The 16,158-nt window shown below is 40.6% G+C and overlaps 2 protein-coding genes across 5 annotated transcripts; one reads left to right on the forward strand and one right to left on the reverse strand.

The window, feature by feature from the left end:
* Nucleotides 1-2,036: 2,036 nt before the first annotated feature.
* Nucleotides 2,037-11,607, reverse strand: naglu (N-acetylglucosaminidase, alpha). The gene is made up of 6 exons (XM_077503041.1): nt 11,072-11,607; nt 8,479-8,626; nt 8,095-8,241; nt 7,904-7,989; nt 6,848-7,104; nt 2,037-6,294 (listed from the first exon to the last, which is right to left on the reverse strand). The coding sequence occupies exons 1-6, from the start codon at nt 11,485-11,487 to the stop codon at nt 5,081-5,083; spliced, it is 2,268 nt and encodes a 755-aa protein (XP_077359167.1). The 5' UTR covers nt 11,488-11,607; the 3' UTR covers nt 2,037-5,080.
* Nucleotides 3,860-16,135, forward strand: tfam (transcription factor A, mitochondrial). 4 transcript variants are annotated; one of them, XM_077503053.1, is made up of 9 exons: nt 3,860-4,124; nt 4,879-4,946; nt 8,174-8,258; nt 13,263-13,396; nt 13,541-13,611; nt 13,877-14,026; nt 14,090-14,185; nt 14,330-14,386; nt 14,786-16,135. In XM_077503053.1, the coding sequence occupies exons 4-9, from the start codon at nt 13,348-13,350 to the stop codon at nt 15,089-15,091; spliced, it is 729 nt and encodes a 242-aa protein (XP_077359179.1). In that variant the 5' UTR covers nt 3,860-4,124; nt 4,879-4,946; nt 8,174-8,258; nt 13,263-13,347; the 3' UTR covers nt 15,092-16,135. The 4 variants fall into 4 exon arrangements, with proteins under 4 accessions (XP_077359179.1, XP_077359178.1, XP_077359180.1 ...); XM_077503054.1 differs by lacking the exons at nt 3,860-4,124; nt 4,879-4,946; nt 8,174-8,258 and adding exons at nt 9,042-9,109; nt 11,095-11,735; XM_077503052.1 differs by lacking the exons at nt 3,860-4,124; nt 4,879-4,946; nt 8,174-8,258 and adding an exon at nt 9,006-9,109.
* Nucleotides 16,136-16,158: the final 23 nt, after the last annotated feature.

Raw genomic sequence — 16,158 nt, forward strand, 5'->3', positions numbered from 1 at the left:
TCATAAGTTGCAAAAAAAAAACGTTTTTTTTGTTTTGTCTTAAAAAAAAAAAAAAAAAAAAAAAAAAAAGCTCATACTAAAAAAAGCAATATTGAGGCACGTATTTGCTAATGCAAGCACACATTGATGGCTTCACAAGCAATTTAGGTTCCCCTTCATCTGACAATTCGCATTGATTTGAAACATAGAAGGCCAAAACATCCCTCATGAAAATTAAATTGCACTAATTTAAGGGTGCTAGAACTGCACAAATGGAAATCAACCTGACTTTTTTTTTTTTTCAACGTATGCGTTCCTTTTAAATATTGTGAACGTGACGACGACGATATTGTGGCAGTTTTAATATCACGATATCGCCCTTATCGTTACATCCCGACATACGACACTACAACGCTTTATGGAATTGAAACATACACGATTGCTTTTAGCATTTATTTATTCTTTTGACAGGTTAACATCTCTCAGCATTCACATTCAATTTTTGAGGGAATTTATTTTTTGAACAATCAACAAAAAATGAGGACAAAGGTAAGTCTCGTCCCAATTTCAAATATCCAGATAATGGACTAGAGTTTTCTGGTGTCTGATATAGCGATCCATAATATCCTGTTGTTGTCATCTGATCAGATTATTTACTGGCATGGCCTGTTGACGTGTCAATTTTTGAATCACATTTTAGGCCCTGAATAACAAATGTTCTATTTGAACTGGATTTCGGTTTAAAGTGCTTTTTTCTTTTTTCTTTTTTAACAACTCTTCCACTTAGCAAACCACGAACTGGAACTTGTGTTGCTTGAATCTCATCCTGAATTCAAAATGCAAATGCAACTTTTTCAAGCTGAAACTGACACACTTTTACTGCCACGCCATTTTGAAACTCAACGTGGGCTGTCATTTTGTCTTATTGTTTTGTTTAGTTTTTTTTAATTCAGTGTCAACAGGGATGTAACTCAGGTAATGACCACCAAGAATACATACAGTATAGTTTCCATGACGCAAATTTGCCAGATGATCCTCGTTGCTGTCTCCACATGGTCAGTGTTTAAAGCTCATTTTTCACTTCTTCACCTCGTCAAGACATTTACAATATGTATTTCACCATGCTGCTTTTGATAACTGGCTGTAAAACACTCCCTTCTTTCAATTCACCTTTATTGTGATTCGGATATTTTCTTACCTTGCACTCCCACTTTATTTTTATTTTTTTTAATGGAAAGCTTGCGTGAGTGTAGTGCCATTAACGCAACATTTTATGACTCGTGTCGTTTTTGTTGTCATAAAGCGGTACAATTGAGGCGCCAAACGCAGTTCTGATCGATGGTGTTACGGTCAAGTTATAAGATTGTAAAGAAAGCCAGTGTCTCAATGAGACATGAATGGAGTGAATGGGATTTTTATTTTTATTTTTTTTTTATTCTTGTTTTGGGCATTGGAAGGAATCCTTTTCACGTTGTCATGTCAACCTACGTGATTATCTATATTGACCCATTTGACTCACATTTAGAGCTATATACTTCTTCTTTTTTTGGTTAATAGGAATTTCCATGTACTTCCACATTCTTACATGCATTGGATGATATTAATCAGATGGAATGCAATGAGTGACAGATGAATGATGCAACCTTGATCACGACCAAACTATTATTGGAGATGGAATCAGTCAGGTAATGTGAAAATAAGCGACAGAATTCCTCTAACTAAATCAAATTTGAGTTTTGTACTTTTGCTGGTGCGCACGTTTAAAAAAAAAAATGGAAATATAAGGGTGTTAATTGTGCTTTTAAAATGGCTGCTGATAATTTGTTCCATGATAACTGGTTCCTTACCGCACCACTTTGAGTTAACTGATATATGCACATGCCTTTTATGTCGGTTTATGCTTGACAGTGAAAATTGGTTTATTTGGTTTTGTAATATTTTCGAATGCGATCCTAAACACAAAATCGGAATCACATTTTTGGAGTCATAATTAGGGATGTAACGATAGCCAAATGTACGATAATATGAAGCTCGCGATAACGATAATTCTCACAATATTCAAATCAAATCAAACTTTATTGATATAGCACTTTTCATACATTCAAATGCAACTCAATGTACTGAACAAAAAAAAAAAATCCATAATACAATAAAAAGAGGTGGGGAGGTTGGCGATCGTTAAAAAAAAGGTCACAATATTGCAAAGAAAAATGTGGTCATACTAAAAAAATAAAAGCACAATATTGTGCTTTTGTACATAACATCAATGTTATGTTATTATTATTATGTTGTTAAAGCATACAGGCATATAACTTTCCCCTTCATCTGACAATTAGTGTACCTTTTAAACATAGAAGGGCCAAAACATCCCTCATGAAAAGTAAATTGCACTAAAAACTATCCACCAGAGGGTGCTAAAACTGCACAAATGGAAATCAACCCTTTTTTTTTTTTTTTTTTTTTTTTTAAACAGATGTTACATTTAAATATCGTGAACATGCCGACAACGATATTGTGGCAGTTTTACCATCACAATATCACGATATTGCGCTTATCGTTACATCCCTAGTCATAATTGATGTTTACACACATTATTGTTTTCCTCTAACTGCCTTATGTCAATGAATTCATTTTTTTTTTTGTGTGTGTCTGTGTTGTGAGCATAATTGTTTGTTCATTCCGGCAGCTTTATCAGAACAGCTCATTTTGCTTGCAAACTAACAAATGTCATATCAAATATATTTACACAGGGAATTGTGAATAAATTATTTTGTTTAATGACAGCAATCTAACTCGTAAACGGTGTGTAATGTCTGACAATCAGGCTGTGATACTAAAGTGGGCACTTCCCCCCCCCCCATTATTCCCAATTTTTTATATCCACAAAATGAAAACATTAAGAATATATGTAATTCAATCTAAAAATATATATATTACTTTTACAAATATTCTCCTGTTAATTCCAAAGGGATGTTCATCTTTGAAAATGACTTTAATCTGCAATCCTAATGGTGTAAATGTATTAACAGGCTTTGTTGTCCTCAAATGATCAAGGCACTCACTCCATCGTTTTGATTTTTTTATAACGTGTATTGCTATTGCTATTGAAAGTTATATTTCGGAAAGGAAATGGAATTTCCTGGGTATACTTCACTGTCTAATACCAAATGCAAGCAACATCTTATCTGACTTTATGCCATGTATTTTGTCAATCAAGGAAAACACAGTAAATTGGGCTCTATTGTATAATACTCGTTTGTTTACATTTGACCTGCTTTCCTCATGGCCAGAATTAAACATGAATCCATTTTGTTTCGAAATAAATGTTCGCATCCTGGATTGTTCTTTTATGTTCATCATTGTGATGGAGTCAAATACATAAAAGTGCTGTGGAAAAAAAAGTGTTTGTGCCCTTCCTGTTAGCTTGAGTTATGAATTGATGAAAAGGGACGGTTGTTATTGCTGGCAAGGGATTGGACGGTTCTGAGCTCACGTCACAAGTCAAAATGGCAGCCATAGTCGCTTAAAGGAAGCTCTCCAGTCTGTTCTGTTGGAGAATGCTGGCCCTTTTCATATTTAAATATGTCAAACAGCCTATTACAGTACATGTGTGTTAGCACAAGTTACAGCTGAAATTAAGCCCCCCGACCCATGAACTGTATACAGATAAGTACACTACGTAGATCTGCAATATCATTTTATGCAACAATGATTGGAAAATAATCACTCAATAATGAATAGGTTTGTCCGGTGATGCCCGTTTTATGATTTGTCACGTGGCCCAACCAAAAAGAAGGACACATCATTACGGCTTTACGCCACCAAAGTGTGCAATAAGCGAGCCGAAATTGACCCAGTTGGCCACAATGCACGTAACAAAAGACGCAAGAGAGTTTGTAAACACGGACGCTGGCGGACCTTCGAAACGAACTCACTTCGCAATACCATTAGCTAAATTAGCATTATCACCATTAGCTAGATTAGCATTATCACCATTAGCTAGATTAGCATTATCACCATTAGCTAGACTAGCATGATCAAGTACGAAGCTACAATGAGCGAGTACTCATGAGGTCTATGGATTTAAAGTGGAATGGAAGCGAAGAAAAACATCAGGGCGACGGCGCGGGACACTGGAACATAAAGTAAGTTTATTTGAAAAACTTTTCCGTGCGGTTGCTATGCTGCATCAAACGGCCAGCGTCGGCTTCGACAACTCAATATGTTTGAATGAGACAAGCCGGATTCCGGATTAGGAAACATAAAGCGCTATTTAAGCGCACTCGATTTATCATTTAATATTTTGATCAAATTGGATTTTTTTTTCACATGTTGGACTATGAAGTGATTTTCGGGAAAAGTGCAATAAATATGTGAGTCGAGTTTATTCGGGGCTAATGCTAATTGCGATTGTTAACCGTTTATCCATCCATCCATCTTCTTAACCGCTTATTCCTCACAAGGTTCGCGGTGGCTTCCCAGCTGGCTTCAGGCAGTACTAGGCGGGTTCTACCAGGTAGAACCTTAAAAAATATCGATAGGAGACTTGATTTAAAAAAATAATAATAATCGTAAAAGCACTAGTTTGTAGTGTCTCACAACTATGTTAAAAAAGTTATCCTTTTAGTGGACTGGAATGTAGTTGTGATATTTGGACATCAATATTATTTTTGTCCAACAAATATATATATTTTATTCATTACCCTTTTACTTGTGTGGCTAGCTAGCTTGTTATGCCCAATCGTTAGCCTCATAACTTTGATTTAAGTTGAAAATATGTGTCGCCACCAACCATCATCTGGTGCGACTACTTGAGAGACTTTCGATGATAGATCTGCACGTCCTAATTTGTAGATAATAGTAATTCATATTTTATGTTTTTTTTTTTTTTTAAATCAGAAATTAACTGCTGAGTCTGGTGAAACCCTTATCCATCAATGACCCTCCTACATTTGCAACATTCTCAGGTAAGAGTCAACTGGAAAAAAGAAGAAGAGAAAAAAAAGATGATTGTCTTCATCAGAAAGTTTGGGATACCTCTTAAGAATTGACATTCTTCTTGCTGCACATATTGAATCGAAAATGTAGTCTCTGCTGATCATTATCGTCTTTTCAAGGTTTTCAAGGCCTGTGGGTAATACTTTAGAAAGATTCTGCGGCTGATCTCGTACGTGTCGCCTTGAGGCTTGTTAGGGTACTTTCGGCCATTATAAATAAATCCCTTTTCCACCTGGAAAACGGCCTGGTTGAAGGCGTCCTGCTTAAATGGCTGCCCGCTGTCCAGACACTCCACCAGCGTTTGGACAAACAAGCCCCACCGTTGGGCGTAGTAGTCCTCCATGAGGCCTCCCCACTCTTTGCTGGCATAGTCTTGGATTTCACCACTGGGGCCCCACAGAGTGATCTGGTTCCTGGCGTTCCTGTCGTACAGCTTGGCCTCCTCCTCGTCGATAGCTAAAGATCTGGCCCGCTCCAGCCATTTCCCCAACAGAAAGTTGCGGTCGCTGCATAGCAAACGGTTGAGCTCTGGCAAAAGGTCGTAAATGAGCACCCCTGCTGTGATCAGCAGTTCTGGCAACTTTTGTCTATGAAAGGCATCTGTGATATCCAGGTAAAACGATGTCGTCAGAACTTGCAAGACCTCCCGGGTAACGTCGACAAGATCGTACCGGAACGTTTCCTTGGTCATGTGGGAAGGAGCCGCTTCCATAATCAGTTTCCACGCTTTGAACAAGTCCGCCGGGTTGTACCAAAGGTTCGTTTGCAGGCGAAAAGAAGGCCGGCGCACCAGTGGGCTGTGGTTGTGATTCCGGTAATGCGGCACGGTGCAGTTGTAGATGCTGGAAAACAGGAGTCTCCACGCGGCGGTCAGACTCTCTTGCGTGGTGCCGTAGCGACGCACGGCGTACAGGGACGCCCACTTGACCAGGTTGACCGGCTCCTTGCGCCACGCCAGCTCGCTCATCAGCTCGTACATGACGGGATTCTGCTCGATGCCCTCGGGTGCCATGCCCACGCCGACCATGGTGGAGTTGGGGAAACGCGAGGCTCTGAAGAGCCCCGAGTTGACGCTCTCCACCGCGCCGAAGAGGCCGCTGTTGCCGCCGAAGTTTTGCAGCATGCACCAGATGAAAGGCTGGCCGTAGAAAGACTCGGTGTTGGAGAAAATTGGCTCGGTCTCCGCAAACAAGTCCAGCACGATCATCCGGCCAAGGGGCGCGCCGTATAGTAGGGCCCGAATCTGGGCAGGCTTCCAGAAAGCTGCAGCATGCAAGAACAGCCATCCCTGCATCAGCCAAATTGCCTTCGGATCAACTGGGGGGGGAGAAAAAAAAAATTGTGAGCAACAAGAAAGGGACCATTCTAGAACACGATTGAAATGTTCAACTCAGTAGGGAGTTTTTGAAGCGGGCTAAGTTTTGTAACACAGTAGGTCATCCGTGGGTCCCCCAAACTGGGGCAATTAATTGGAGTTGAAAATAACAACAAATTAAATAGTGTTCAAGTATAGTTGAGCCACCGAAGCAGGCGCAGGCATTCCAGAGCATGGTCAATATCTCCCTCGTCCAACACGGCTGACTCAAATGATCAGCCCATCAGGAAGCTCTGGAGGAGCCTGAAAAACGATACTGTTCATCGAATCAGGCGTGTTGGTGGAGGGGGACATCGGAAACAGGCAGGACAGTGGCTCTCAGTTCACCCAACGACTGTTCCGAATGGTGAACTCTGACCCTGAGCATCAGCTAACAGAAATACATCAATGAAACAATAATACTGTGTGAAGAAAAAAATTCCTCATGTAAAGTGCCATAAAAAAAAAAACAAGTATGAACCCCCTTTAAATAGAAACCTTGACTTAAGAACTCACCGGCAGTCATCGAGGCGAAGACGGCTCGACTGACAGCCGACAGGTACGCGGGGTCCGAGGAGGGCGGGATCATCTCATTGAAGGAGTCCGTGTTGTAGACGTGATCCGTGCCAAATTGTTTGACCACCTGGGAAAGGTAGAGGGAACCGATGCGGAGGAAAAGCGGGTCCCTGGGGTCCAAGATGTAGGAGCATGAGAAGCTGCAGTTGAAATGAGACCAGGGACCGAGTCTTGTTACGTTTGCCTCTGGATGCAACCTGAAATGCAAAATCACTTCAGCACAAGCTGCAATTTTGTGTGACTCGAATAATAATAATATTGCCATTTTCTACACATTTTAATTTCAATATATACGGTTGCTATAAAAAGTCTACACACCCCTGTTCAAATGTCATTTTTTTGTGGTAAAAAAAAAAAAATAATAATAATAATATTTCCAAACTTTTCCCACCATTATTGTGACCTGTAACATGTAGCGTACAACTCAACCGGAAGAAAAACATCTTTTCAAGCAGAGAAGTCAAAATAAACTCGGTCCTCGAGGGCCGGAGTCCTGCAGGTTTTGGACGTTGCCCTTCTCCAACACAGCTGATATATGATCAGCTCATCAGCAAGCTCCGCATAAGCCTGATAACGATCCTGTTTAGAATCAGCTTGTGTTGGAAGAGGGAAACCTCCAAAACCTGCAGGACTGGAGGCCCTCGAGGACCCTGCGTCTACAATAACATGTGCACCCTTTCTCTAACTGTGGATGTGTTCAGAATTAACCAATCACGTTCAAACTCGTGTCAAAGTTCAACCTTGGTTTCGAAATTTTGCAAAAAATTACTCTTGAACTGTCCCAAACACAATTGAGTCAACGTTACGGACTAACCCAGAACTTTTTAGCCACGACTCCAAAAGGTATTCGTATTTGTACGCCCACAACAATGGTCACCAGAAACCTACAGAGAACAACATCATGCTTTGGCGATTCTTGAAAAACTTGCCAATTCAAGAGGGATGTGTCGACTTAATAACCACTGTAAACGTGAATGAATAATGTGCTGTTTTTACCTGAGGATTCCCTTGGGGATGTTCCCAGAGAAGGCTGGCAGCACTGGAATCATGCCAAATGATCTCATCCGCTCTAAGATTTTAAACTACAGAAGAAAAAAAAATGAAATAAAAATATTCGGGTATTTTAATCACAAGGGAGTCCAACAGAACGTTAGTGTAAATATCTGTACGTAAAAGCTGTTGTTTACTTGGAGGGTCAGCTGGTTCACATGCCAGGACTGTGGCAGCGGTCCGCCAAACTCAAACATGTTCCCCATGCGATTCCAGGTGAGAAACGCCGGGCCGGCGAAGAATTCCTCGATTTCCGATTGGTTTAAACCAAGAGCGCGGTAAACCTGAAAAGGTGAATTAGGTAAGTGTTGGCGAATGAGCGCGACATAATGTTTCACATTCGAAAAGGTTTGCATCACCCTGACAAATTACACTCAAGATTTTGCCTTTTGCCTGTGGTCACTCATACGGTATTTTCTATTTTTTTGGTTGAATATCTTTGGTCAAACCCAGTTAAAAGCCCTTTTTTATACGGAACATAGGATCAACACTTTGCCTTACGAAGGGTTTTGCTCTTTTACCTCTTGCCACAGGGCCTCTTGGCCAGTGAAAGCCAATGGAAGATTGATTCCATTGAGCGCCATCCAGTCGATCTCTCGCTCCCACCTCGGCCAGTCCCACCACACTGACGAATAGCTAACAGTGCAGACATTCTGGTAGTAGCGGAACCTGGACACAGACCAAATATGAAACACATAAGATGAAACGTGGGTGCGGTTTTGTGACAATACACTTGCTGCCGTCTGCCTCTTATAAAAAAATAAAAAAAAATCACTTGATGGTGGCTAACTCACTGAAATGCAGACGTTTAATTATTCCATTTTATTTTATGAATAGCGATGTAAAAGAACACCAAAAATACAGTCAGGTACCGCAAGTTTCAAGCGACAACCTCCGTCTTGAAAATGTGCCGCATTTGAATAATATCGAAGGCTTATGTACCGGTAATCGTTGGTATTAAAAAGGCCAGATTGAAAATGTTTGTGAGGTTGCAGCGCCCTCTGTTGGTCAGTTGATTGGTACCGTTTTAATTATAGTTAGGCACGTCTTGGACCACCTGTTTGTCGTTAAGACCTCATGCTAATCGACAGACGAAGTTGGTCGCTACATGTTCGAGCTTAGCTTCATTTCTTCATGCGTGTGCATTCGCAGGTAGGTTTCCCAATGTAACGTTACCAGTAATTTGTCTTATATATATTCATTTAGGTTAATGTTATTTGTACTATTTTGGACTTATGTACCACTAAGTAGCTCAGCTAAGTAGTATTGTATTATAGCCACACAATTGGTACCAATCAACTGACCAACAGAGGGCGCTGCAACCTCACAAACAGTTCAATCTGGCCTTTTTAACAGTTGGTGTTTTTTTTGTGTGTGATTATCTAAAGCAGAAGTCAAGTGAGGTTGTTTTCATTTCCTAAACGTGATTGTGAGCCTCTCTACGTTGAGAACATCCGGTTGAGTGAGTCGAGATGAAAGCGCCTCCTTTGTTGCTGCTTGTTAGCGCGCCTCTCTGCCCGACTGCCGAAGCCTTAATGGAGTTCAAGCTAGTGACGTCAGAGCAAGCGTGTTGGTGGGGAAAGCCACAACAGAACGGTAATGGTGATGACTGGGGAGGAAAAAAAAAAAATGTGATGACGACCATAGGAATGTGGGGAAACTCGGTCCTGGCTGCTTAGTACAAATTAGCAAAATAGACATGACTTAGCATGTAAACTTCCTTTGGACATTTGTCACTGCTTCTATCGCTATAGCTAGCTGGTATCATGAACCTTTATGAGTGCCCAGTCCATGAAAATAAGGCTAGTATTGACCCAATACTAAAACCCGGTACTTACTCGCGCACCTTCTAGACTTTACCAACAAGAAGCAGACATTTGGCACCCAAACTCGGATAATACTGGACAAATCAGAATATCTCTGAGTGTTTGTATTGGCAGTTGTTTGAGGGTTTACAATGACAGCAACATAAATGCCAATTTACATTAGTCTGTCCATGACATTTTTTTTTTGTTTTAATGTCGAAAGTTTTACAGTATGTATGTTAGTTTTACAGTCGGATTCAACTGGGCTTGACATCGGGATTTATAGCACACATTCTATACCGACTGCCCGAGGACAACCAAGACTAAAAACAGGCCCAAGATGAGAACCACAAGTTTGACACCCCGGCCTTAAACTATGATACGGTCATGGGGAAAAAAAAACAAATGGTGCCACACTTGGCCATGCTTCACATGGCTTGTCGAGTCTGCGCACATGACATAACTGTTGTGAGATGATGCGGCTCTAATTCACAACAGTTAATTGAGAGAAATGGTCCTTTTAAAAGGACATAGCCGCCGCAAGTTTTCATTGCGCCCCTAGTGAACAATGAAACATAATGAGTTCCAATGCTCTATTTGTCATGCATCCATGTTTTTTTTTATTATGTGCTCAGTTGCAATGATGGGTGCCCTGCTACTCAAATGCTGCCATGTATGCTGTTGCCAAACACAGAAGCAACACTGACTTGTCATTCATGGCTGATGGAAAAAAACAACAACAAAAAAAAACAGTATTTGGGCATTCTTGGCTGGTAAAAGCCATACTCGTCTCTCCCTCTATGATGCAATCCCATGTGTACTCCAGTCTGAAATGGATTCTGTGGGAAACCGTTAGCCAATGATTGTGCACAAATCTCTAGAGTTGGGTTTTAAAAACTTGAAAATGAATCAAGGCTGAAGAGATGGCGATGACATGGTGGGACGTAATTCTACGCACCAAAAATACACAGGTTGGTTGCGACTAGCGAGACACTAGTTTGCTACGGTGCCCTTGTGGAACTCGCCCACTCCAGTGAGTGCTCGGGAGCTTATAGCACATCCATCCAAATTGGTCTTATGGTGAAACAATAGATCCAGACATTTTCTGTACTTTATTTTCTGTTTATTTTTTTTTTACATTTTGGAGTCCACCCAAAAATAAAAATATCTTGGTAACCCTGTCAGCCTGTTAACTGACAAAGTAGCAAAAGTGATCAGAGATGTTTAAAACGCACTGACGTGCATTGTTCGTACCCACGCGTCAGTGTGTTGACGGACTGACACGGGTTGAGACAGAAAGGTCACTGACCTGTGCTGGGTGTTGATGCGCAGGACGCCGGAGAGTTTAGGAAGAGGACGAGGCAGATCCAACTGATCCCCGGACCAAGACACGTGACAGTTGCAGAAATATTTCAAGTAATTGTAAATCCCAGAGGCCACGGACACTCCAGTGTTGCCCGTGGCGACGATCTTGTTGTGTCTGGTCGACTTGAGTTCGCACACATCCAGGCTGTCGTTGGAGAGGCTCCTGTTGACGATGACGATGAACTCAGTGGATCTGTTCCCCAGCAGTCTCCTCAGCAGCTCCACCACAGCTCTGCCCTGTGTCTTGTCGCTGGCTTGCGCCTTCAAGTGGTCCAAAGTGGGAAATGTACACGACGCGGTTACACACAGGTAGAGGACGACGACGACGACAAGCAAGCTGCGGTCACTCCCGTGCGACATTTCGACCCCTTCGGCAGGTTTCCCACCGCAGCTCAAGTTTAAAAACAGCACGATTGCTCCATTTGCAGTTCACCGGGAAGCGTCGCGTTCCTGAGGAAATGCTAGCCAATCAGAAGAGGCCTTACTTTTTGTGTTAGAACTTGCATCCAATCAAAAGAAGGAAACGCATCGTTTTTGAGGATGAACTTCCGTGAATCATGTGATCAACAACCAGTCACATGATGCATTTTAAAATGAGCTAAATTCAGGTATCAACTATTTTAGCGCTCAGTATATAATATTAGCATATTCTTCACATCAGCTATCTTAAAATGTTTTTTTAATGCCAATTTAGTAATTACTGTTATTCGTTCACTTACATTGATGAGCTAAGTTTCTGTGACGCGCTCAGTGGTTATTGTTGGTGATGCCGCCCTCTTGTGTCCAACTTTTAAACTGAATTCAGTGCAGGCATGTTGTACCCGGAAAGTCCGTCCGTGCATTTATTTCAAACATAATTTTCAATCATAAACTATATAAAGTCAATTTCCGTCCCCGTATAACGCCCCCAAAAAACTTGTGTGGTCAAATATTTAACAGTTTATAAACTGCGGATAAACACAAACTGTATAGTCAGAATGGAAATATATATTACTGTAAAAATATGAGAGATTTAAATTTAAATTATAATGTTATGACTTGGGAACTGTAGCAAACATTTCAGCAACTCATTTATAACCAGTTCGGCACCTGTGTAATCAGCCCCGGTTTTCGTGGAAAACGCTTATTGCTGGTTCAGCGGTTTTTAATTTATTATTATTATTATTATTATCATCATCATTAATTTATTTATTTTTTTGGCATTAATATGCGTTTCTCCCTCCAGTCCAGTTGGTGGCGGTAAATGAGGAAGAATGTATTTTTGTTCATACCCACAATCCACCGGGGGCACCCGAAGGCGCCTTTTGCTGCAGCTTGCTTGCGGTGCTGCATGTGTGCACTGTGCAGGGCTGAAGGATATCGCATGCATTAAATATAAAAAAAAAATCGCCGTGGAATTGTGAGGTCGTACGACTGTTTTTGTTCGATCCGCCCGACGTGATTTTAGGAGCGTTGCAAACAACGCCGGCATGGCTCCTTTCGGATTTGTAACAGCAAGTGCAAGTCTTCTGGCGAAGTCCTTCAATGTCTTCACTTGCACGAGCACTCTGGCAAGGTAGCTAACTTTGCTTCAACTAAGTTTGTACTGTACTCTAGTAGCTTCTTGTTACGATTAGCGACAAAGCTAACAGTAGCCCAATCATTAGTTGTATGTTTTCCCAAAGACAACCACCAAACAAATCTAATGTAATCTGCATTGCATGATTGTTTTTTGTTTTTGTTTTTTTTTGCAATACTGTACTTGTATATAGATAAGTAAGTACGCTATAGTATGTTTTCTGCAGCATGAAATATGACACTATCTGGGTGTTCGTGGGCCAGCAGAGAATTTGCTCAATCTTTGTACATTTTTTTCCCCCCGTTGTTTTGGGTGTATTTTGCAGTCGACTAGAAACGCGTTACGTTACCGTTTTCTAATTTACATTGAATAAGTGTAGAAAATAAGGTAGCCAATATATTTAACACGGCTTCTTTTATTATTATTTTTTAATTATCTAAGAATATATCTGTAATACATTTTTGTATTTTATAGATCCAAGGGCCCCCCGAACCAGAGTGTTTTTGATGAGAAAAAAAAACAACTTAAAACTTGGGATGTTCAATAATTTATTGTATTTGTATCTTTGTTGTACCAGAGTTGTCCATGCTGCATATGGGAGTCCAGTAAAGTGCTTGTCCACCCAAACCAGCGGCCCTCCAAAGAAGCCTCTCAATGGATACATGAGATACGTTTTGCAGCAGAAGCCAGTCGTCGTGAGTTGGAACCCAGGCAAGACGCAACATATGCATTTCAAATGATCTCAGTGTGCAATGAGGAGCTATGCAGTGACTTATGTTCTTACTGCATCTTTGTTTTTTGAGAGGATGCCTACACCGAGACAGCTGTTCAATATAATCTTGTGTTTTCCTACAGAAATAAAACTAATTGATGCCATCAGGAAGATAGCCCACGAGTGGAGACTGATGAGCCCAGAGCAGAAGCGGGTAATTCATCGTTATCACTACAATGCAACCAGAAAGGTTCCAAATATCCGTTCAAGGTTTGCTGACTTTAGTCGAATGTGGCAATGATCACAAATCTTTTCATCCATCACCAAAGTGTTTGGTATAAATAATGTTTTACAATCAGGTCAAAGGGTCACACGTATCTAAAAGGAAATAAACATAAAAAAAAAAAAAAAAAAGTCAAATACTTACATATACTGTTGAAGCATAATACGAATTCACCTGCTTGATATGGTGCTCAAAGCCGTTTGAAGATGCATATCTGCGGGAGAAGGAGACGTTCACGATGGAGCTACAGCGATACCAGGCCCAGTTGACCCCGGCACAGGTCGAGCAGCAAGCGCTTGAGAAGAGGCGGAGGATGGCCAAGAGGAAGGCCATCCGCAAGAAAAGGGTGAGCCGAAAGCACACAAGCGCCATGCAAAGTTCGCTGATGTTTTTTCAACGTGATTTTTAGGAAGCAACCAACATGGGGAAACCCAAACGTCCTCGCACGCCATTCAACATTTTTATGTCCGAACACTTCGTGGAAGCCAAAGGAGCAAACGTATCGGTTAGTACGAAAGGTTACCAACAATTTGATCTGTGTTGCTTGTACTTCATGTTTTCAATGATTCGGCCTCTCGCTCACATTTTTTTGTAGCATCCTGGCACGTCATGATTTTGACATAACAGGATTTCATGTTTGATGTTGCAGGCAAAGATGAAGTCTTTGCAGGATGACTGGCGGAATCTTTTCAGTAATCAGAAGCAGGTAGGCCTCAACAACTTAACATTTTTTTTTTTTTTTTTAGTAACGTTGAAGTAGGTAATTTGGAATTTAAAGTTAAAGAAATCAAAGGAACTGCACGTGCTAAACTATAGCATATGTTTATTATATTCTAATAATAATAATAATAATAATGCATCCCGTTTGGAAGCACCATTTGAGACCCTCAAGGACACTGTACATCTACAGTTAAAACAGAATTAAATAGAAAATTAGATTAAAATACTAATAAAACTCTGTATGCATAATAAAGGCCCTAGTTGCTCTATTGGGAAATATGTTATACTGTTATATGTATTGGCCCTCAACATGTTTTTTTTTTGTTCCCAAATGTTGTGCACAATTAATCAAGCAAACTGTCAATTTATTTGCTCAACATTCCAGATTTATACACAGCTGGCCGAGGACGACAAAATCCGCTACAAGAATGAGATGGAGTCATGGGAAGACAACATGATGGAAATTGGCCGACAAGACCTGCTCAGAGACAAGACTCTGTCGAGCCAGAAAAAAAAGGCCGCTGAAGCCGATAAGGCCAAGAAAAAAAAGGCGCCGGAAACCAAAAAGGCCAAGAAAAAAACGACGGCCACAGCGAAGAAGAAAGTCGTCGCCAAAGCCAAGTCAAGAACTGTCAAGAAGAAAGCAAAAAGCATCGTTGTGAAAGCTGCCAAAAAGACAAAAAAGATTTGAACTTTGTTTCTTTAGCTGGTTCTCGGTTTCCAAGTGTTCTAGACTACTACTAGATAGATGTTCTGACGACACCGTGTCTGTGTTATGTCGGTTTCTCCGCTCGTTTGGAGTGGCGCAAAAGTTGTCATCGGGTTCACCAGAAATTAAACATCCAACTTCTTGCCATACTTGGCTTCAGTTGACTACATTTGTGATTTTTGGACACCTTTTTTATTCTTGACATTAGCTTTGGTACACTTGGCCATTACGCGCAGGAAGAAAAATGATTGAAAATGTGAAGCTTTGACCCGCAACTGTTCCCACTAATTTGGAAGCACAAAATGACCGAAAATGAATGTCTCAACACTGAGTACTTACAATGCAATGAATCAATCAATTGGCCGATTACAGATGGAGCATTTCCATACTTTTATTGCTATAGTGCAACATTGAGCCTGAAGGAAACCCGGGCATGTAATACAGTAGTCATATTTTGACAAAAATATGACAGATTTTTCGCTCAACCTTCTCATGATGCGGGACACCTCTGCTAAAATCAGTTGCATCCCTAGATGAACTGATTATTCCATTTTTTTTTATTACTATTTCATCAATATTTGTTTTACAATATGGTAGGTTTTGGAAACTTACTTTCTATTTCAGATGTACACTGCATGTGGCACAGTTTGGTACTTGAGTTGGCAGTATCGTCTATACTGGGAGTGAGTACGAGAATTGGAACCTGACTGACTGAAGTTGTATTATTGCTATGAACTCAGTTTTATGTGACATAAGCTTGTGCAGATGCACACATACAGTATGACTGAAGAAATGTTTTCATGAGCAAATGCCCCTCAAACACTACCCCCACCAAAAAAGCCATGTCAAAAATTTCACATACACCTTGAAACTTTCTGTCTTAGGGTTTTTTGTTCTTGATTTTTTTTTTTTTTGTCCAGTAATGTAGCTACACCCATTAAGAACACACGCTTAAGGATTTAGAGAATAATACGCTATGTTATCGCTGTCCTTTTATATTGTGTTTTGAATAAATATTTACATCCACTTTTTGTGATGTCAAACATTAA

The sequence above is a fragment of the Festucalex cinctus genome, chromosome 17 (assembly GCF_051991245.1).
Source record: "Festucalex cinctus isolate MCC-2025b chromosome 17, RoL_Fcin_1.0, whole genome shotgun sequence".
In the NCBI taxonomy this organism is placed as follows: domain Eukaryota; kingdom Metazoa; phylum Chordata; class Actinopteri; order Syngnathiformes; family Syngnathidae; genus Festucalex; species Festucalex cinctus.

Excerpts from the sequence above, each read along its gene's own strand:
- naglu (XM_077503041.1), bottom strand. The coding sequence starts at position 11,487 with ATGTCGCACGGGAGTGACCGCAGCTTGCTTGTCGTCGTCGTCGTCCTC. Across the intron at positions 7,990-8,094 it reads TGAACCAGCTGACCCTCCAA|TTTAAAATCTTAGAGCGGAT; the intron begins GTAAACAACAGC and ends TTTCTTCTGTAG. Across the intron at positions 7,105-7,903 it reads ATCCCCAAGGGAATCCTCAG|GTTGCATCCAGAGGCAAACG; the intron begins GTAAAAACAGCA and ends TTTGCATTTCAG.
- tfam (XM_077503051.1), top strand. The coding sequence starts at position 12,597 with ATGGCTCCTTTCGGATTTGTAACAGCAAGTGCAAGTCTTCTGGCGAAG. Across the intron at positions 12,683-13,262 it reads TGCACGAGCACTCTGGCAAG|AGTTGTCCATGCTGCATATG; the intron begins GTAGCTAACTTT and ends TTGTTGTACCAG. Across the intron at positions 14,186-14,329 it reads CCAAAGGAGCAAACGTATCG|GCAAAGATGAAGTCTTTGCA; the intron begins GTTAGTACGAAA and ends TTGATGTTGCAG.